The sequence below is a fragment of the Labeo rohita genome, unplaced genomic scaffold (genome assembly GCF_022985175.1).
Source record: "Labeo rohita strain BAU-BD-2019 unplaced genomic scaffold, IGBB_LRoh.1.0 scaffold_88, whole genome shotgun sequence".
Classification (NCBI taxonomy): Eukaryota; Metazoa; Chordata; class Actinopteri; order Cypriniformes; family Cyprinidae; genus Labeo; species Labeo rohita.
Genome location: NW_026129832.1, coordinates 319,306 through 342,848, shown reverse-complemented (window position 1 = coordinate 342,848; position 23,543 = coordinate 319,306). Strand labels below are relative to the sequence as shown.

The window sequence follows — 23,543 nt, the reverse complement described above, 5'->3', positions numbered from 1 at the left end:
TATGAAAACTGCAAAAAATGATAATGATACTAATTTTTATATTTCTAAATGTGAAAAAAAAGATTTTTTCCTTACATTCACACTTGTAAACATTCAGCGCAGACGAGCAGGGAAATCAGCTCATGATGTCTGTGCTCTTGTCGACTCACGGTAATTAATTTGTGGATTGATTGTTTTAATGACTAACCCTGGTGAACATTAAGCTGCGGTGCAGAAGATTTCTTTGAGCAAATAAAGTGTGTTTGTGTATTTACTCAGAGCCAATTTAACATTTAAATAATCCCAAATTTATTGCTATTATATTAATTCATGTTAGGCTAAAAAAAACACATTATTATACAGTAAAGCTTACAATATGAATCACACACACACACACACACACACACTCTCTCTCTCTCACACAGAGTTCATGACTCCCAGAGTTTGTGCCGATGATGTAGGTGAAAGGTTGTGTGGGCGGGTCTAGGTACAGGCCGTGGGCGGGGCAGAGGGATGCTGTCGCCTGGCAACAGAGGGGTCTCTCTGAGTAGCTTGTCAGGACTGTAGAACGGCAGCAGATCAGGAGCCTCTAGTGGCTGAGACGGGAACTACACACACAAAAACCACAGTGAACACAAACATGGGCTACTTACACTACATCATATACTGGCTTCACACTTCATGAAAACAGTGTAGAGTTGATAAAATAACCTTAAATGAACAGCACATACAATTCCATAAAAGGAGAAAATTAGAGAGGGCAGATATTAAAGATATTTTAACTTTTTAGTTGTACTTCATTATCTCATTTTGTTTTTACTGCATAAAAAGAGAGAAATAAATACAAATATATTATAGAAATATATAATAAAAATAAATAGAGATAAATATATATAAGTTAATAAGTATATAAATATATATTAAAATATAAATACATACAATAGATATTTATAAGTTACAGAAATATATTAAAAAATATATATGAACACTGCAGGTCAAAGTTTGGGATCAGTACGATTTTAATGTATTTTAAATAAGTTGATTTGATCAAAAATACTGAATGTAAAACAACATTCTCTATTTTAATATACATTAAACATTGAATTTATTTCTGTGATTCTGTTACTCCAGTCTTCAGTGTCACATGATCCTTCAGAAATCGTACTAATATACTGATTTATTATCAACGTTTTTTAAACAGTTTTGTTGCTTACAATTTTTCTGGAATCTGTGATACTTTTTTTTTTTTAGAATTCTCTGAAAAATAAAACATTTATTTAAAATAGAAATCTTTTCTAACAATATACACTACTGTTCAGTATATTTTTACTCTTTCTTTTGTTTTTTTAAAGAAACAAATACTTTATTTACCAAGGATGTGTTAAATTAATAAAAAAAAAGGGATAGCATAGATTTACACTGTGAGAAAAGATTTATAATTTGAATAAATGCTGTTCTTTTTAACTTGTTATTCATCATAGAATCCTGAAAAAAAGAATCACAGGTTCCAAAACAATATTTGTCAGCACAACAGTTTCCAACATTGATCATTCTAATAATAAATCAGCATATTAGAATGATTTCTGAAGGATCATGTGACACTGAAGACTGGATGAAAATTCAGCTTTGCATCACAAGAATAAATTATATTTTAAAGTATATTAAAATAAAATCCATTGTTGTATATTGTAATAACATTTAGCAATTTTTTGATCAAATAAATGCTCTTGATGAGCATAAGAGACGTCTTTAAAAACATTACAAGTCTCACTGATCCCAAACTTCTGAGTGGTAGTGTGTATACAGAATTAGAAAGATGAGTATATAAATAAAATTAATAGATAAAAAAATTATATAAATTATTATAAATATATATAGATTATAATAAGACAAATATTTAAATAAATAAAAAATCTGTACAGCACTTGATTATTCTGATTATTACTGATCATAAATATAATTAAAGATCAGCATCTTTTGCCACCTTTTAAGATTTATTTCTCAGATTTTAAATTCATTGGTCAAAACACCACATAATACTTGACACAAACATAACTCTGACCTTATTGGTCTGGCCGGCGGTGGGCGGGGTCAGCGCTGGCCTATCCTGTAGCGCCTGGCTGATGAGCTGATCGCGTGATAGGCTGACGCTGACTAAGGCCCGGTACAGGTGCTGAGAGCGCGGGAAATTCAGGCCTGTAGAAAAGTCAGAAGAAAACAATTCATCCTTCTGCATTAATTCATTGTGAATGACTAACGTTGTGGCGTCTCACCCTCTGCTGCTTTGCTGCTGATGTGGTTCTTTGTGAGGCTTGAACTCTGCAGTTTCTCTTTCACGGCTTTCTCACGATCAAACACCTGATTCTCCACCTCTTGAAGCTCCGCCCTCAGCGCCAGGGTGGTGTTTAGCTCCGCCCCATCCGTCAGCTCTCCGCTCGTCACCCGGATCCTCCCTTCATCTGATTCTTGACCTGAATAACAAACGCACGCTGACTCGTGTTACCGATTCGTGACTGAACACGCAAACATGAATCATCTCCAGATTTAATATTGTTTTCATGAATGATCTCAGTTCAGACACACCTTACGATATTACAACCCCATTATTAAAAACATCAGGACTGTTTTTTGCATTGTGAAATTATTTTCATGACTTCTAAACAGGGTTTCTGCATGTTTATGCAGTCAAAGATAATTTAATTTGATTAATCACAGCTTTCCTATCACAGTTAATATTGACATTGACTCATAATGACTCATCAGAATATCAAACTAAATCACAGCTGTGTTTGTTCTACCACGTTTGTCTTTGTTTTGAGGTTTGCGGGCTGTTGACTGAGGATTTCTGGGTTCTGGGATCACCGTGATGATGGAGGGATCCCGCTCCGAACGGCCGCTGCGCTGTGGACTCACATTAAAACGCACCTGAAACACACACAGGTACAAAGACGCTCATGCATCCGACAGACGCTTTTATCTAAAGCGACTTGCATCGAAGGCACAGATTTGATCAGTTCATGCATTCACTGGAAATCAAAGCCCTGAGCTAATGTGAAGACCATGAAGAATTTCCAACATCAAGTGTAAAGTCAAACCCCACAGCATCATCTAGTGGACACACAGGGTTAGTCTTCAGCAGTCTGACAGGTTTATGTGGACCTGTTCAAACATATCTCTGCTGTATTTAGGGGCTTTTAATTCTTCGTGAATGATATTTTACAGGACTGAACCTGTCGGCGGCGTCGCTCCGCTGGTCGCTCAGGGGTGAGAGTGACGGACAGGTCTAGATCGGGGCAGACCAGTTCCGTGGTCCGGACCGGATCGACCCGCAGAGGTTCAGGAGCCACACGGATGTGAGGTTCTGCTGACATCATCGATCCGATCCAATCAATCTGACACAGAGATACATAATCAATAACACAACATACACACAAATAACCAGGAAATACACTACAAGCAGCAGCTGAATTTAAACTATACTGTATATATGTTTTTTTTTTTTTTTGGGGGACAGTAAGATTTTTAATGTTTTTTTAAGTCTCAAGCCTGCATTTATTTTTTTTATTTATTTTTTACTAGTTAAAATAACTCTTTTCTATTCGAATATATATTTAAAATGTAATTAATTCCTGTGATTTCAAAGCTGAATTTTCAGCATCATTACTCCAGTCTTCAGTGTCACATGATCCTTCAGAAATAATCCTAGTATTCCGGTTTCCTGCTCAAAAACATGTATTACTATTATTATTATTGTTGAGAACAGCTGATTTTTTTTTCAGGTTTCTTTGATGAATAGGAAGTTCAGAAGAACAGCATTTATGTGAAATAGAAATCTTTTGTAACATTATAAATGTCTTTTTCATCACGTTTGATCAATTTAAAGCATCCTTGCTAAATAAAAGCATTAATTAATAATAATAATAGTAATTAATATATGTATATATAAAAATATAAATAAATATATATATATATATATATATATATATATATATATATATATATATATATATATATACACACTACCGTCCAAAAGTTTGGGGTCAGTACATTTTTGTTTCTTTTTCTTTTTTTTCTTTTTTTTAAAGAAATTAATACTTTTATTCACCAAGGACGTATTAAGTTAATAATTAAAAGTTTATTAAAAGTTAATAATAAATAATTTACATTGTTATAAAATATTTATATTTTGAATAAACACTGTACTTTTTAAACTTGTTATTCATGAAAGAATCCTGAAAAAAAAAAAAAAAAAATCACAGGTTCCAAAAAATATTTGGCAGCACAACTGTTGATATTATCCAACATTGATCATTCTAATAATAAATCCGCATATTAGAATGATTTCTGAAGGATCATGTGACACTTAAGACTGGAGTAACAGCTGATAAAAATTCAGCTTTTCATCACAGGAATAAATTCTATTTTAAAGTATGTTAAAATAAAAAACATTATTTTATATTGTAAAAACATTTTGCAATAGTACTGTTTTTTTCTATATTTTTAATCAAATAAATGCAGCCTTGATGAGCATAAGAGACTTCTTTAAAGACTATTACAAGTCTTACTGACCCCGAACTTTTGAACGGTAGTGTGTGTGTGTGTGTGTGTGTGTGTGTGTATATATATATATATATATATATATCGGTCTCTTTCTCTCTATATACACATAAAATGAAATTTATATTTACGTATGTGTAGTTTAAATTTAACAGCCGCTATATATAAACACACACCATAACAACTGCTTTTATTTACAATAAATGAGGTACTTCAGCAAAACACCACGAAATATGGTCAACAGTTTATATATTGTTTATAAACTGTAGACTAAGTTAACTAGTTAGAGTTTGCATGATCAGGTAAAGTTTTTAAATGACGTTAAATCATTAGAATCTCGTTATTACATAATATTAAAACACACTTTAACTCACCGTTATTTTCAAAATATGACTTCAGCTCTTGCGCGGAATAAAAACATCGCGTTACAGCAACATATACGAAAATCAATTCAGAAAATCTCTATTTTGAGAGAAATTAAAATCATTTCAAACTCCCTCCATCTCTGCCGCTCTCAGGCGCACTTCCGGGTGGAGGTGACGTTGATGCGCATGCGCACTGATAACGTTTCATGCAGGACTTGAAGGAACAAGACAAAAATGCGGACAAAAGATGCATGTTATATCAGATAAACATATTTAATTTAATCAATACGAAGATATAAACATATTTATTTAAATATTCACACATAAAATTAGATGAAACAAACTATTCTATTTCTGTGCAGAAAAGTGCGGTTAATACTGAATAATGTCTAATGAGATAAAATCGCTTTGTGGGAATATAATACAGGAAAAACCCTGAGAAATACGTTTGAACACTTCCTCAAAGTTAAAAAAAAATATGGAGGAATTTCACGTATGTAAGTGAGTAATAACAGTGAGAGTCAATAATTATATGTATTTATTTAGTAAATTTAAGAAACGTTGGTTCACATCCACGTTTAAAAACATATTACAGCGATAGTGAAAGAAACAGGCAGTTTGTTTATTATTGTGACAAGCTGTTTTGCTACGGAAACCCATTTCCACCACAGAATTAATATAATATAATATAATATAATATATATATATATATATATATATATATATATATATATATATATATATATATATATATATATATATATATATATATATATATATACATATATATATATATATAATTAATAAATAATAATTAATAAATAATAATTAAAATAATAAAAATAATTATATATATATATATATATATATATATATATATATATATATATATATATAATTAATATATATATATTCTATATATATATTCTGACTTTTTTTATAAACTCGTGGTTGCAAGATATAAACTCTTAATTCTGGAAATAATAATAATAGGCATAATTCACATCCACGTTTAAAAACATATTACAGCGATAGTGAAAGAAACAGGCAGTTTGTTTATTATTGTGACAAGCTGTTTTGCTACGGAAACCCATTTCCACCACAGAATTAATATAATATAATATAATATAATATAATATAATATAATATATATATATATATATATATATACATATATATATATATATAATTAATAAATAATAATTAATAAATAATAATTAAAATAATAAAAATAATTATATATATATATATATATATATATATTCTGACTTTTTTTTATAAACTCGTGGTTGCAAGATATAAACTCTTAATTCTGGAAATAATAATAATAGGCATAATTCTGACTTTGTTTTCTTATAATTCTGTGTTTCTTTTAATTTAGAACTTCTTTTGTACTTTTAACTTTTCTGCTATGGAATTAAAAACAAATAAAGAAATAAAGAAAAATAAAATAAAATAAAATAAAGGTAAATGTGACTTTTTATTTCACAACTGTTACTTTTTTCCAATTCTCAGAACTATGGTTCTTGTTTCTTTTTTTTTTTACAATTCCAAGTTTAAATCTTGCAATTCTGATTTATTTTTTTCTTTTTTTTTTCAGATCTCTGAAATTTCTCAAATTCTCAATATCTGGCAAATCTGTTATTTTGTTTCCACCACAAAAAAACAAACAAACAAACAAAAAAAAAAAAACAAACAACAACAAAAAAAAAAGTAAATTGTGACTTTTTATCTCACATTTCTGACTTTACTTCTCAGAACTGAGTTATAAATTTGCAATTGTGATGCAGCATCTCGTAATTTTGACTGTTTAAAATCTTTCTTAAAATCTTTATATAAACTCACAATTTTGCAATGCAGAATTGCAATAAAAAAGTCTTAATTGTGAGAATAAAAGTCCTTTTATTATTATTATTATTTTATCCTGTGCCAGAGATGGGCTTTCATCATTTCCAGTCAAAGCGAATCTAGTTCAAACCAACTTAATTCAAGCATATTCTCTTATTCTTGTTTTGAGGATGTTTACGTATTTGTGTTATTCCTGCAGTGAATCGAGCACACAGCCGGCGTAGTGAGAGTTATTTATTAGAGCAGTCATTGATGCGTAATGCATTACAGATCAATCATTATTCAACTAGCAGAGAGGGAGGGTGAGTTAACTCAACTAAATCTGAACCAGTGCTGGTTTTAACCATGGCAACATGGAGAGACTTATTAACCTAGTTGTTAGCAGTGCTTTCAATCTAACACACACACGCACACACACACACTGACAGTAATAAATAGGCACTGTTTAGGGCGTCATCAAAATCAACATTATTGAATGATCTCTTAATTAGAGCATGTGAGCAGCGCTATCAGTCGTAATAAACTGCGGTTTAAGGCACTAATCGGTCAATACTGCACACGCACGCGTTCAACCGTTCCGTCCCTTTTCTCACTGCACTACATCTCCCATGATGCACTGGTGCGAGTGTCACGTGACTGGCTCAGTCTCTGTCCCTGAGGGCTCGCAGGATGTAGTTTTCTCTCTCTAGCTGAGCGTTTCTCTCCGACAGCTCCTTGATCTGCTCTCTCAGCACCTCCACCTCCTCCCGAACCGCCAGCATCAGGTGAGACTTCACCAGGTCCTGCGGACACACGTTTACATCTGATCAGAGCACGCATTCGCTGGGAATCGAACCTGCGACCTTGGTGTTGCAATCATCTGCTTAGAAAATGAAAATGTGCTGATCATTTGCTCACCCTCAAGCCGAAAGATTTTTAGCCGAAACCCTGGTGAATTATAAAATGCAAGTCAGTGGCTACCTGTTTTTGAGAATAAAAACACATCAAGGAACGCAAAATGAACAGCCGTGGCTCCTGATGACATATCGAGGTCTTATGAAGCGAAACAATTGGTATGTGCAAGAAACTGAACTTTATTTACAACATTATAACCAGTGATCCAGAGCTCAGACAGATGGTCTGGAGTGACGTCCAGTTCACAAATGAATCATTCTTTTGAACAGGTTCTTTGTACTGAACCCGCTGAATCAATTGATCAAGTCGGACTGAAGTGTCTAAATGGTTTGCGGCTCGAGCAGCACAGATCTACAGTTTATTCAATCAAAACAATTCCTTTCCAGAAACTGATTCTTTCAGACAGTTCATTTCAATGAACTGGTTCAATTCACTAGTTTGTTTACATAATCACGCAATGACATAACGTTTGCGCTATTATATTAAAGCACCCAATAATGATGTGAAACGTGGATGTTTTACACGTCTAAAGCATATAAAGTGAACAAACTAATCTTCAAACTAGAATGTTCGGTTCAATCAAATGGCTCAGATTTGAACTGTTCAATCAGTTCGGTGACTGTTGGTGGAACTGAAGCACTGAATCAGTTTATTCATCAGAGGATCAGATATGACACTACTTCAGCTCATTTCCAGTTTTGATTGAGTAACTTGTAGATCTGTGCTGCTTGAGCCGCACACTTTCAGATGATTCAGTTCGCTTTGATGAACTGATTCAACTAGTTCACTAAAAAGGACTGATTCAAAAGAATGATTCATTCTTGAACCAGACATCACTCCCGACTGTTTGCCTGAGGCTCTGAATTACAGGTCATTACGTTGTAAATAATGTTCCGTTTCTCGCACAGACTGATCGTTCAAGATCACAAAATTTTGTCAGGAGTCACAGGGATTCATTTAGCGTTCATTGAGATGTGTTTTTCCCCTCAAAAATGTGCACTTGCATTTTATGAATCACGGGTTCAGATAAAAATCTTCTTTAGTTTTTGAGAATAAAGTTGAAATATTTAGACAAAGTCGAAATTACAATATAAAAGTCGAAATAATGTCAACTTTATTCTTGTAAATTTGACTTTATTCTCATAATTTTGACTTTATTCTCAGAATATTATGACTTTAATCTCGTAATTTCGACATTACTCTTGAAATATTTCAACTTTTTTCTTGTAATTTCAACTTTATTCTCAAAATATTTCAACTTTATTCTCAAAATATTTCAACTTTACTCTCAAAATATTTCGAGTTTGTAATTTAAATTTTATTCTTGAAATATTATGACTTTAATCTCGTAATCTTAGATATTTTGAATTTATTTCGACTTTACATTTAAACTTTATCAACATTTAAACTTTATTCTCAAAATATTTCAACTTCATTCTCATAATTTCAATTTTATTCTTGAAACTGAAATATGACAATCTCGTAATCTTAGATATTTTAACTTTATTTTGAGGTTATTCTCTGCAACATTTTGACTTTATTCTCAAAATTTTTCAACTTTATTCTTGGAATTTTATGATTTTAATCTCGTAATTTCAGTTTTATTTTTAAAATATTCTGACTTTAAATCTCATAAATTTAGATTTTTTAATCTCGTAATCTTAGATATTTCAATTTTATTTTGAGTTTATTCTCAAAACATTTGGAGTTTATCCTCGAAATATTTCGACTTTATTCTAGAAATATTTCAATTTTATTCTAGAAATATTTTGACTTTATTCTCAAATTATTTTAACTTTATTCTTGAAATATTTCAACTTTATTCTCGTAATTTCAATTTTATTCTCGAAACATTTCGACTTTATTCTAGAAATATTTCGATTTTATTCTCAAAATATTTAGACTTTATTCTCTAAATATTTCAACTTTATTCTCATAATTTCAATTTTGTTCTAAAAACATTTCGATTTCTTTCTCGAAATATTTCAACTTTATTCTAGAAATATGTCAACTTTATTCTCAAAATATTTCAACTTTATTTTCATATATTTCAACTTTATTCTTGTTATTTCAATCTTATTCTTGAAATATGACTTTAATCTCGTAATCTTAGATTTTTTAATCTCGTAATTTGAGATATTCCGACTTTATTCTCATATATTTCAACTTAATTCTCTGAATTTCAATTTTATTCTGAAAACATTTCGACTTTATTCTAGAAACATTTCGATTTTATTCTCGAAATATTTCAACTTTATTCTAGAAATATTTCAACTTTGTTCTCATATATATCAACTAATAAAAGTCAAAAGGACTTTTATTAAGATCTCGTAATCTTAGATTTTTTTAATCTCGTAATTTTAGATATTCCGACTTTATTCTCTAACTTTGTTCTAGAAATATTTCAACTTTATTCTTAGACTTTTATTCTCTGAATATTATGACTTTAATCCTGTAATCTTGGATTTTTAAAAATGTTTAATGTGTCATTAAAACACCGTCACATGAGTAAATGAACAGCAGATTTTCGTTTCCGGGTGAACTGTCCGCTTAACCACAGTTAGGACCATATGCTGATTTTCTGATTACTATTATTATTGAGCGGGTGATCTCACCATGGCTTGCTCTATCTTGTTGTCGATGGCGATCATGCTGCTGTTAGTTCCACTGTAACAGAGAAGAACAAAGAGGAACTTTAATTAATTATTCTGATCATCACATACAGCAGCTTCCTCACAAACCCACAATTGACTGATTCAACACAATCACTGGTGTGATGCTGGAGCGCCTCCAAAGCTGTTGCTTCGGTATCTCGACTATTTCTGGGCTGCCGCTGGGCTTTTTCTAGGTGGTTTATAGGGTGTTTTAAGGGGTTGTTAGACTGTTTCTAGGCAGTTTCTTCACGTTTCTTGGCTCAGATCCCTCTTTCAATATTTGGCAGTGATATTTAGGAAGTGAAAAAATACAGTAACAGCACACTCCTCAACAACACAAATGATTTGAGGAATCATTTATGACAGAAGTGCTTTACTCTGCTTCGCTCTAGTAAGAGTGCTCAGCAGAGCTGACTGCAGCGCTTCATGAGGACGGCTGTACGTGTGTAACACTGATGCTATTGTTCTGAACGCGCAGGGCAGCACATGGTTTTCATAACAGCAACCCTGATGGAAACACAGCACACGACGCTCTCCGTCTCCACAACCGCAAACACATCATAAACGGCCCAGAGGAAGAATGAAAACCTCGAGTAACACAATTACACACAGAGCGAAGTGAACTGGAACATGCCGCAGACCCAAACTAACCCGGTTACCTGTGGAAGAACAGCAGTAGGGAGAGGAGGGTGGAGTCTGAGGGGCGGGGCATCTGTTTGTGACTGACAGCCCCGCCCTTTTCTGCTCTCACAGAGGACGTCAATGAGCTCCACACGGGATTCTGACATTTCTGATTGCTAACGCAAGACGAGCCAGATTTGGGGTGAAGTTCTGAGCTCTTAATGTGACCAGCAGGTGGAGCTGTATGTGTTTCTGTGCAGGAGAGTGTGGCTTTGGACGAACACATTCTGTCCTGTTTTAAGTTGGACGACGTTCTGAGGGCAGAAAGTGTGTTTCTGGACGGCGTGTGCGGCAAGCGCTTGACCGGCTCTTTGGTTTCACCGGAAACCCTCGGACAGTAATCGATCTTCCCCGTCGGCCAAGAATCGCGAACCCTTCGAACTCCGCCCGCGTCTCGGAGGCGTGGCCTGTGAATCACGGATGAGGGGGCGGGGCTCAGCGAGGCAGATGAAGCAGGTGAAGCTCCGGTCAGGGTTGTTTTTTCATTCTCTCTTTGTGTTTGTTCACACGGAGGGAGCGACAGAGGACGTGGCTGTTTTTTGCTTTCAAAAATGGACACCATCTTGCGTACGTTGACAAACATTGTGGATAATCAGCCACGCAAACACACACGGAAAGGAAGCTCAGTCGTGTACGCGATTGACTTCACGCGCCGCCAGGAAGAGTCATCGTGTAATTGTTTCCTCTGACCCTGTTCAGAAACATCCTGGCAGGATCTGACTCATTCGCCGACATGAAACAGTCACAAATACTGTTGCACATCAGCAGAACAAGAGCGAGCTTTACTGCGGCGCAGAATGAAGAGTCATTTTCAGATACTGGTGTCCGTCGTCAGCTGTTGATCAGACGCTGATCCTGAGCAGCTTCTGTCAACCGGAGCGTTATGAAGCTACAAGCTCATCATTGGAAGCAAAAAAGGACTACTAACAAAAACTAACTACAGTGGAGCTATTGAAGGGGACAATAGCTTTTAAAATATGCAACTATTAAACAATATAATTCGTTTTTGTAATCACAGAAGCATTTCTCTAAAACTGAGTTGATGGTTATTATTGTTAACTAAAAGCTGAACGTAATACAAATAATTTTTCTAAAAAAAATAAGCAGAAAAATATAAAATATAAATATTAGATGAAAAACGTAAACCAGATAAAAATTTGAAATGTTGTCTTGGCAAATAACTGAAATAAATTTGACCTAAAACTGAAAAAAATAAAAATAAAATAAAACTTAGAGATATAAAAAAAAAATACGGTGACTGTATTAAATTTGACACTTCATACAAAAACTAAAAACTTTTTAAAATGTAAAACTTGGAACAGCAGTGCACTCAGGGTTATTATTGTAAACTAAAAATGAAATTATATAAAATGTAAATATTAGATGAAAAACTTTAAAATTAGAAATGTTGCCTTGGAAACTAACTAAAATAACCTTTGATAAATTATTAATTGGAAACAATTAAAAACTGAATACAAATAAATTGCATTTAAATATAAATATTCAAATGTTACAATTCATTCATTTAATAAAACTAAAATGGAGTTGACACATAATGCACTTAATGTTATTATTGACTAAAACTAAAGCTAAGATTTTCGGTAATTGAAAATAAGCTGAAATTATATGAACATATAATGAAGAACTTTAAATGAAAATTAAAAATGTGTAAGTAGCAAATAATTAAAATAAATTTAAGTTAAAGCACTAACATTACTAACTGGACCTAAAATGGAATAAAATAAATAACATTTAAATAGTGATATAGAAAAAAAAAAATCAGGGTGACAGTGTTAAATATTACACTTTAAACAAGTAATAAATCTACATTTTGAAATTATAAAACTTGAACAGAAGTGCACTGTGAGGGTTGTTATTGTTAAGTATTCAGTTTTTTTTTTAATTGAAATGAAATTATATAAAATATAAATATTAGATGAAAAACGTAGAAATGTTGCCTTGGAACTACAATATCTTTAAGTAACGTATTAACTGGAAATAAATAAAATTTAAATATAAATATTCAAATTTTACACTTCATTCATGTAATAAAAGAAAAAAAAGAGCTGAAAACAATGCACTCAGTGTTATTATCATTAACTAAAACTATAGCTGAAACTAATAAAGCATTTTTGGTAATTGAAATGAAGCTTAAAAAACTCTAAATGAAAATGAGAAATGTCGCCTTGGCAAATAACTGAAATAATAACTGGAAAATAAAAAACAGCAGTTGAATAAAATTAAGTTAAACCTAAATAAAACACAAATGACACAAAATGAATAAGAACTAAATTAAAAGTGACAAAATAAAAGGTAATTTAAAATATGAATAAAACCACAATAGTATATAAATGATACTAAACTAAAAGCAAATGCAGTGCAGTGTTTAGTCAAATGTTTGACTACAAAAAGACGAGAAAATGCACTGCAGAGAAAGTTTCACAAAAAAAAGCAGTCAGGTTCCTAGCGTCCTCAAGTTCAGTGCGACCTCAGTGACGTTCCTTTAGTTCCTTCATCACGAGACGTCCGTCCGTCTCTGAACGGCCCGTTGTGTTGTAATCCGTCAAACCGGCCGATCCCTGCGAAATCCCGGCAGCAACGGATGGATTAGTGTAATCTGGGGTGAAAGTCCACCTGTCTGAGCCTGATCTCAGCGGATCTCCAGATCTCTACAGGCCTGTAGACTGTTCTCCCGTCTGGGGATCTGTGTATGCGTGCGTGCGTGTGTGTGTGCGTGTTCCCGTGTGACATGCAAACACACAGAACACATGTAAACATGTCGAGTCAAACACACACATCAACACTGCACTCTTTGATTGAGTTCTCCGCCCACCCTCCGCCGCAGCCAATCGCAGCTAGCGCTGGGATTCTATGCCCGCCCACACAGATCCCAGCATTCCACACTCCACCCACCATCCGCTTCATGTGATATCACACACAAACACAGACCGCATCCGTATTATGCCAAATTTGCCGGAATATAAGTCAGGTTTTTTTATTATCTGAAATATGGTACGATTTATATTCCAAAGCGACTCCAAAGCACAAAACATTTGTGACTCTGGACCACAAAACCAGTCATAATGCTCAATTTTTTGAAATGGACATAATCTGAAAGCTGAATAAATAAGCTTTGATATACTGAAAAGTTGATGTATGGTTTGTTAGAATAGGACAATATTTGGCTGAGATACAACTATTTGAAAATCTAAAATCTGAGGGTGCAAAAAAAATCAAAATATTGAGAAAATCACCTTTAAAGTTGTCCAAATGAAGTTCTTAGCAATGCATATTAATAATCAAAAATTAAGCTGACATATTTACAGTAGGAAATTTACAAAATATCTTCATGAAACATGATCTTTACTTAATACACTCATGATTTTTGTCATAAAAGAAAAATCAATTATTTAGACCCATACAATGTATTGTTGTCTATTGCTACAAATATACCCGTCATACTGGTTTTGTGCTCCAGGGTCACATATTTGGTTTGGCATTGAATGAGAGGAAGTTTATTTGTGCAGCACGTGCAAACACAACAAATCCTTTAGATTCAGTATTCAGAACAGAACACAAATGAAAAACATAAGCATAAAACAAACAGAAATTATAGTGGCATTTATATTTGCTTCACACTTATATTTCCCTGTCCTGTTCTGAATACCATTAAATGTAAATAATCTGTTGTGAAGGGAGCTAAAATACAAGTCCAATAATGTTTTTACATAGGTTGTAAACAACATGTGTGACCCTGGACCAATTATGACATTTTTGGAAATATTTAATAAAAAAGCTTTCCATTGATGTATGGTTTGTTATGATAGGACAATATTTGTCTGAGATACAACTGTTTGTAAATTTGGAATCTGAGGGTGCAAAAAAAAAAAAAAAAAAAAAAAAAAAAAAAATCACCTTTAAAGTTGTTCAAATGAAGTTCTTAGCAATGCATATTACTAATCAAAAATTAAGTTTTGATATATTTATGGTAGGAAATTTACAGATTTCATGGAACATGATCTTTACTTAATATCCTAATGATTTTTTGCATTAAAAAAAATACAAATTTTGACCTATACAATGTATTTTTGGCTGGTTTTATGGTTTAGGGTCACATATTACAGTGATGAAACATAAAATGTTAACTAAATTTGACTAAAGTTTCCATGAAAGAAAGTCCAAGTATTTGAGCAACATTTCTAATTCCCTAGCATGATTATTCTTGGGTGAACTATCCCTTTAAACAGTGTTATTTTTTCCGTTCTGATGCCGAACATGATTTATTTTCATCTTCTGATTTCGCTGTGCAACGCCAGCATGTTTTTTGGAGATTCACCCAGTACTGACATGCCGTCAAAAGCACGTTGTTTCCCATCAGCAGAGCACTTAGTATGAAACACAATGTGTAGCGTATGAACTTAGACACGGGAAATCAAGTCAATATTGATTGTAGAATCAGATATCAGCCGACAGGCAGCACACCACCACACATCCTCACATCTGCTAGAGAATCTCGCATTTCATGAAATTTCAAAACAACAGAAACCAGATACCTGGCAGTGTGTGTGAATGTGTATATCTAACACAAAGATGGCTATATGCAAAATCCTTGTCCTTGTGGAGACTTTTTTTTTGGTCCTCGAGAGGAAACAAGCTTATAAATCACACAGAATGAAAAGTTTTCAAAATGTAAAAAAGCCTTCTTTTTGTGTGAGGAGTAGGTTTAGGTGTAGGGTTAGAAAATCCTACCATTACACCTATGGAATGAACCCATAAAACATGTCAGCCCAACAGTGAGTGTGTTTGCGTGTTTCTGAGCGATCAGCCATCTGATCTGTTATTCACAACACCACATCAGTGTGATACAACAGTTTGAAACACACCTGATGATAAGAATCACTCACACACACACACACACTTCTCTACTGCTCGGTTTTTCTCTGCCGTTCTACTTTCTTTCTAACTTTCCTCCATCCTCATGAATGGTGCCTCTATTCCTGCACTAATGCAGCTTTAAATGGAGAGAGAACGACAGAATGAAGGGGAAAATAAGCAAGAAGGCCAGAAACACGTTTTACACAAGTAGATCGGCCAACACGCTGCAACAAACACGCGGTTCACGTGCGTGCACAATGCTAAAATATCTGCGTCTGCATCTGAGCGCGTGCCAAGCGCGTTTCGGGGCAGAGTTCGAGACGCGTGCGCACTGACGCGTTGCGTGATTGAGGCATTTCCTCTGGGTCTGTGACAGTAAGCACTACGGCGTGAAAACGCTCGTCGGGGCCTCAAGAAACCGAGAGCATCACCTTTCCAACCACTCCACTCTCTAAAAATACAAGAGCGCTCAACTCGCACCTAAATATAGAAGAGCAACAACTGGTTTATGTGTGAGACAGAGAGACAAGACAGAAAGAGAGACTTAACCACAATCATTCTGCAGCTGCTGGAGCCAGTGTTTAATCCACAGGTTTCCGTCAAAGTAAAGGTGCTTCTGGAAAAACCTCCAATCAGGAACCAGTGACTTAATAAAACTCATAAATACAGAGCTCTTAAATGGTTTGGTGATGGGCAGGAAAAACTACATTTAGTTCTATATAGTTCACTCACTGAAGTTTTGTTTTCGTTCAGAAACGCTGCGTTTGCTCACAAACCTTTTATGAGCACATGCAAAAGCATTGACATATATGTTTATAATATAATAAATATAACTTTCCTTTCACGTCATGTTTTTCCATCATTATGATCCTTTAGGGACAAATTTTATGGGCTTTCATTAATCGGCTCTGAAGTCGTAACAAATGTGCAACAGTTCTGAAACATTCACAGATTCACTATGCGAAGTTGATTCTAATTGGCTGTCAGTGTTTTTAGTATTCATCAACTGGAATAAAAATCACTCTGAAAGTGATTCCCAATATATTGTTCCCTGATGCCGTTATCGTTAAGACCTGTACACACCAAAAATGATAACTATATTGATAACCACATTAGCGTCCTCACCAATGGACAGTAATGTTCTGTTTATAATAAGAGCTGCAGTTTTGTCGTCTGCCACTTTAAATGTAAGAACTCTTTAAAGACAGTTAACTGTAGAGACAACTATAACGATAGCTATATTACCATCCAAACCAATGGATGATAACTATAAAGATAACTATGAAGATAACTATATTAACGTCCACACCATTGAGCAATAACTATATTAGCATCCCACAAATGGACAATATCTATAAACATAACTATAACAATAACTATATTAGTGTCCACACCAATGGACGATAACCATAAAGATAACTATGTTAGCATCCCACGAATGGACAATACCTATAAAGATAACTATAACAATAACTATATTAGCATCCACACCAATGGACAATAACTATAACGATAACTATATTAGAGTCCAGACCAGTGGACAATATCTATAAAGATAACTAAAAAACGCTAACTATATTACTATCCACACCAATGAACGATAACTATAAAGATAACTATATTAGCGTCCACACCAATGGACGATAACTATAAAGATAACTACATTAGTGTCCACACCTATGAGTGATAACTATATTAGCATCCCATGAATGGACAATAACTATAATGATAACTACAACGATAACTATATTAACATCCACACCAATGGACAATAACTATATTAGCGTCCCACGAATGGACAATACCTATAAAAATAATTATAACAATAACTATATTAGCGTCCCACGAATGGACAATACCTATAAAAATAATTATAACAATAACTATATTAGCGTCCACACCAATGGACAATAACTATAATGATAACTATGTTAGTGGCCACACCAATGGACAATACCTAAAAAGATAACTACGTTAGTGTCCACACCAATGAGCGATAACTATATTAGCGTCCCACGAATGGACAATAACTATAATGATAACTATAACAATAACTACATTAGTGTCCACACCAATGGACAATAACTATAAAGATAACTACATTAGTGTCCACACCAATGAGCGATAACTATATTAGCGTCCCACGAATGGACAATAACTATAATGATAACTATAACAATAACTACATTAGTGTCCACACCAATGGACAATAACTATAAAGATAACTACATTAGTGTCCACACCAATGAGTGATAACTATATTAGCGTCCACACCAATGGACAATAACTATAACAATATTAGTGTACACTCCACTCTTACAGTTACAATAATAATTAAAACGTAATGTTACCATTATAATTGTCATTCTTGCTATTTTACAGCGACATATGACATACAGAATCAAACCATGATCACACACGTCATTCTCAAGACTCGTCTCACCCGTCGTCTCCCACGAACTCAAACGCTCGTCCCATTCCAAACATGGACTGTGCCAGTGCGAGAGCCGATGGCGTCTGGATGGGCGTCAGTGCAGGATGGAAGGGACTGTCCCGACCCAGGTGTGGTCCGGGCGACGCCGGCTGTGAGCGGGTGGTCCGAAGCTATGGAGAGAAAACATACACAACGATTTGAGTAAGAAATAGATGAATAAATCAGATGAGTGTCCGATTGCTCACCTTGCTGATCGCGTCCATGTCGAGCCGCAGCGGGGCGGGTATGTTGCGTGTCCGGGGGGTGTTCGGTGTCATGCCTGGCTGCATGTCGTACGGGACGTGTGTGGGTGAGGGCGGACCACTGTGGGCGGAGTCTGTCCGGTATTGAGTCAGGAGGTGGGTGGTGCCCTGCGAGTGTACCATGTGACTTGCGTGCACGGCCAACGGTTTGAGTCTGGCTCCGCCCACCGCTCCTTCGGCTCCGCCCAGCCCAACCGTCTCTAAGGACTCCAGCGAGTGGGCGTGTCTCATGCTGTCAATCACGCGGCGGAGGCCCCGCTCCTCGACCTCCCTCTCCATCACATCCACACACGTCCAGCGCCCGCGTTTATACGGCTCGCCCGGCCCTTGATCCAAACGCACGACGCGGAAACGGGACGCCCCGCCGGCATCCAGCGAGCTTTGCTTCCTAGCCGTGACGGGCGTGGTCGGCTGACTGGAGCTCTGTTGCATCTGGAGGGAGAGGTTTTGGCGCAGGGACGGCCCATTAGATAGGATTTGAGTGGGCGACGCACTCTGGCTTCCGGGGCTCCTCCCATGGGCGGGGGTTCTGGCGGAAGGGGGCGTGGCTCTTTGAGTTCCAGGGCTAAGGAGCTCCGCCGCATGGTTTTCTCCAGAACCCTGATTGTAGTCCGAAGTGACGCTGGTGATTTGAAATCCGCTCCGTTTCTTTCCGCCACTCATTCTGGACCGAGCGTGTGCGAGCGGTGTGACGTTATGCCTTGGTGCTCCAAACTCGATCTTTGTTCATTATTTTGCAGTAGAAACGAATGTGCTAAGCATTCCAAAGCAAGATTTTCTTCCACTCAGTCTCTCGGGTCAATCTGGATCAGATAAATCATATTCACTGTCCTCAGGTGAACTCGCAGGTAAAAATCTGTCAAAACCGAAAAGTTTAACAAATTTATTCCATTGCACTTGGCTCTGTGCTCTTTCTCCCTGCGGCTGTTTCGAGTATAAATGCAGCCAGTACAGTAACAAGAGCAGTTTCTCTGCCCAGCGGTTGCGCAAGTCTCGGCTCTGATGGCTGCTTCCTCTGGCAGTCGTGCAGTATGTGCGTTCACAGCTCAGGACACAATACAGAGGCTCCTGATCGCCATGCATGCGCAGATTTAATTCTTCCAAGATCAAACAGCCTATCCAAGAGATGTTAGGAAAATAAACACCATAATTAGGGCATTTTACATGGTTTCTTGCTGCAGCTCAAGGCCTGAACTTGTCAGGACATCATTTCAGGTCTGCAGGACAAGTTTGGTAACTGCAAAAACAAGAAGTTCCGTTTGTGTCGACGTTCCTTAAAGCGGAGATCTGTGTGTTAACAACCCAAACGGTGACGAGAAACTCAGCGACCTTAAGAGCAGAACCTGCAAAGAATCAAACTCAATTTCAAGGCCTGGAGTTACAGTCTGCTCATTTGGTTCAAATTAAAAATGAATCATGCATTTAACTTCAATTAAAACATGAGCAAAAAAAAAAAAAAAACTTGAAGAACAAAACCTTAATAGAATTAAACTCTAAATGTTACAGCTTTGGCTGCTTATTTGATTTGAAAATGCTTTTAACCACAAGTTAAAACTGAAGCAGGAGAAAAAGTTCTGAATTTTGTGTGATTCAAATTTAGACCAGATCATGCATTTAACTTCAAATTAAAACTGGAGCAAGTGGAAAGGTTTAGCAATTTTGTGCAGAAGCTACGAACACTCTAAAAACACACCAAGTTTTGGCTGCAAATTTGATTTGTATAAAAATGATCAAGCTTTTAACCTCAAATTAAAACTAAAGTAGGAGAAAAATTCTGAAATGTTGTGCAAAAGCTAAAAACATTTACAGAGTGAAACTTGTATAGCTCATTCGATTCAAACTAAAGCCAGATCATGCATTAAACTTCGAATTAAGGCTAAAGCAAATAGAAGAAGCTCAAAATAGTCAGCAACTTAAAGAGTACAACCTGAATAGAAAACTTTCAATGCTACACTTCTAGTCTCATATTTTGATTCAAAATTCAACAAGATTTGTATCACAAAAATTATCAAGCTTTTAACCTCAAATTAAAACCAGGAGAAAAAGTTCTGAAATTTTGTGCAAAAGCTAAAAACAATAAAAAAAAAAAAAAGTGTGTTTTTAGAAAGTTACAGTTCTGGCTTTATATTTAATTCAAATTAGAAATGATCATTCTTTAATTCTCAAATTAAAAAGTTTAAAATTTAGTGCAAAAGCTAAAAACACCTACAGTGAAACTTGTATTACTCACTTGATTCAAATTAAAACCAGACGATGCATTTAACTTCAAATTAAAACTAAAGCAAATGGAAAAAGCTCAAAATAGTCAGCAACTTACAGCGCAAAACCTGAATAGATCACGTTCAATGCTACAGTTGTTAAAGCTTCAAATGTTGCTTGAAAATTTAAAATGAGATCATGCATTTAACTTCAAATTACATCTGAAGCAAGTGGCAAGGTTTAACAATTTTGTGCAAAAGCTAAAAACATACAGTTCTGGCTTCATATTTAATTCAATAGATTCAACAGGCTTTAATTCTTAAATTAAAAAGTTTAGAAGTTTTGTGTAAAGGCTCTGAACACACGAGCAAAGCTTAGAATCGAGCTCTAAATGTTACAGTTACGCATATTTGAATTGAATGCGGATCCAACCTTAAATATTTAATTACAAATGCAGAACCTTACGAAACTTGAGAAAATTAAACTTGAGAAAAAATGTCATGTGATCAAACTACAAATTTTACAGCTCGGGCTGAGGGTGTTGATTCGAATTAAAATCTGAAGCAGATCTGATTCCACGGATTCACGACAGAATCCCACCGGTTCAGCATCTCCAGCTCGCGCAGGAATGACGTCACCGAACGCGCGTGTGCACGCGCGCTCCCCTATCGCCTTAAGCAAATACCCGCATACGTGCGCGCAGAAACAGAAGCATTGCACAATCCCGCTGCAGCCCGAAACCTGACATTTACTTACAGCAAATTAACCCGCATCAGCTCGACAGATGACAGCAATCTGAGCAGTTCAATCTCAAAGAACCAACACAGTCATGGAAAGCCGTGCAGAACAGATTTCTGAATCTGGATTGAACCCGAGCCCCCCGGAAAAAAAGTGAATTAGACCCAAAATTGAGATTTGTAATCCCATGAAAGAGTCAAGCAGTACACAGTCGCAGATTTTGTGAACTTTAACACACTAAAGAGTCGGTTCACATGCTGCGTCCACCCCTGGAGGAAACACAATATTCCGTTCAACTGAAAACAAACATTAAAATCCCGTTAGAGTCCGGGGGACTGCTTGAGACTGATCATCCACACCCGAGAAGTTTGTTTATTCTCCATCAGTTCGCATCAGATCCACCCAATAATGAGCAAATCACACATATCTCCACCGGATCTCCCGCTTCCGCGGCTACAGTCGCGCTCGTCGCCGAAACGCCGCGGCTCCGCTTCTCTTGAGGCGTTTCTGACTGGATTTTCGTTAAAGCGACACCAGTCAACTCACAATTTCAGATTAATTCTCCTCTAGCGAAACTGTTGACAACTTTCCATCACCCGGAAGTTCCGCCTCCGCTCTTGCGGACCGAATCCTACTATGGCGAGGGGCGGGCTCATGAATATGAATCAGACTGCGCGACCGGACGCAGCCAATCAAAGACGGCTTGGCGCGATTAATATTCATGAGACCATCCTTCGCTTTAGTGCGATTCGTAACGTGATTCGTGACAGACGCGCTGAAACTTTCGATGTAAGTTAAGAGATCAGCCAAAACACAGACATTTAGACTCAACAAAATAAAACTGCAGCTTGTCAAATTCATATCAGACTCAATGTACGTCTGAAAACGTAGTCAAGTTAGAGATGCGAGTTTATACTGCCACCTAGCGAGTATTTTATACAAGCGCATTTTCATTATTTATAAATCTCACTAAGCTGTGTACTTCTTGCGTATGTAAACACACATTTAAAACACATACAGTTATGAAAAAGTACCGGTTTATTTGTTTTCCAATTTTTCGAATCAATTCACAATTCAAGTAGATGTGTACACTACCAGTCACTTTTTTTTTTTTGGACAGTAATATTTTTAATGTTTTTTTTTTTTTTCAAAAAACGAAAGTCTCATCTGCTGTTTTCTATTTGATTATATTATATAATGTAATTTATTCATGTGATTTCAAAGCTGAATTTTCAGCATCATCACTCCAGTCTTCAGTGTCACATGATCCTTCAGAAATCATTCTACACTGTGTGCAGAATTATTAGGCATGTTGATATTCTGGTCATATCTTTTTTCCAAACACATTTTACCAATTCCAAACCACATCAGTCTTAATAACTACTGTTAATTTTGTCTTTAATCATTTATATGTGATATATAATTGTCCGTGAAGGCTGGAAGTGAAAAACTCCTTATATTCAGGTGTGCAGAATTATTAGGCATGTTTTCATTTACAGCTAAAATGAGCCAAAAAAGATATTTAACCCAGACTGAAAAGTCCAAATTATTAAATGCCCATGAGAAGAATGCAATACTAATGCATTACAAGAATTTGCAAAGTTAAGGCTTGACCATTGGACAGTGAAATGCTTGTTGAGTCTGCATGGTCAGAAAAAACAGGTGGAGAAGAAAAGATGCATGTTAACTGCAAAAGAATTAGGAATTAAGGTGAAGAATTAGGTGTGACACCATCAGGAACCGTTTAGTCTCCAGCGCCACCATTTTCCAGAACTGCAACCTACCTGGAGTCTTCAGAAGTACAATGTGTCAGGTTCTCAGAGACTTTGCTTGGTAAAAAATCCTAAAAAATGCCCCTGACTTAATAAGAATAACAAGCTGACGTGTTGTGAAATACATGAAGACAGTTTTTTTTTTTTTTATAGGCTTTATAGACAGAGTTGTAGTTATAGTCAAGTTGAGAGTGACTCTTGAAGGACAAGCATCACGTTCTCTTGTACCTCTGATTCAAGAATCA

The 23,543-nt window shown here is 35.5% G+C and overlaps 2 protein-coding genes across 4 annotated transcripts; both read right to left on the bottom strand.

The window, feature by feature from the left end:
• Nucleotides 1-264: 264 nt before the first annotated feature.
• On the bottom strand, nt 265-5,590 carry ppp1r35 (protein phosphatase 1, regulatory subunit 35). 2 transcript variants are annotated; one of them, XM_051105079.1, is made up of 6 exons: nt 4,911-5,590; nt 3,210-3,371; nt 2,781-2,904; nt 2,253-2,450; nt 2,042-2,175; nt 265-587 (listed from the first exon to the last, which is right to left on the bottom strand). In XM_051105079.1, exons 2-6 carry the CDS (start codon nt 3,351-3,353, stop codon nt 408-410), a joined length of 780 nt encoding a protein of 259 aa, XP_050961036.1. In that variant the 5' UTR covers nt 3,354-3,371; nt 4,911-5,590; the 3' UTR covers nt 265-407. The 2 variants fall into 2 exon arrangements, with proteins under 2 accessions (XP_050961036.1, XP_050961035.1); XM_051105078.1 differs by having other exon boundaries at nt 2,778-2,904; nt 4,911-5,586.
• Nucleotides 5,591-7,255: 1,665 nt separating this feature from the next.
• zgc:153012 (uncharacterized protein LOC777626 homolog) lies at nt 7,256-22,133 on the bottom strand. Of its 2 annotated transcripts, none has more exons than XM_051105074.1 (5): nt 21,545-22,133; nt 18,533-19,932; nt 18,297-18,457; nt 10,259-10,310; nt 7,256-7,531 (listed from the first exon to the last, which is right to left on the bottom strand). In XM_051105074.1, the coding sequence occupies exons 2-5, from the start codon at nt 19,250-19,252 to the stop codon at nt 7,391-7,393; spliced, it is 1,074 nt and encodes a 357-aa protein (XP_050961031.1). In that variant the 5' UTR covers nt 19,253-19,932; nt 21,545-22,133; the 3' UTR covers nt 7,256-7,390. The 2 variants fall into 2 exon arrangements, with proteins under 2 accessions (XP_050961031.1, XP_050961032.1); XM_051105075.1 differs by having other exon boundaries at nt 18,533-19,704.
• Nucleotides 22,134-23,543: the final 1,410 nt, after the last annotated feature.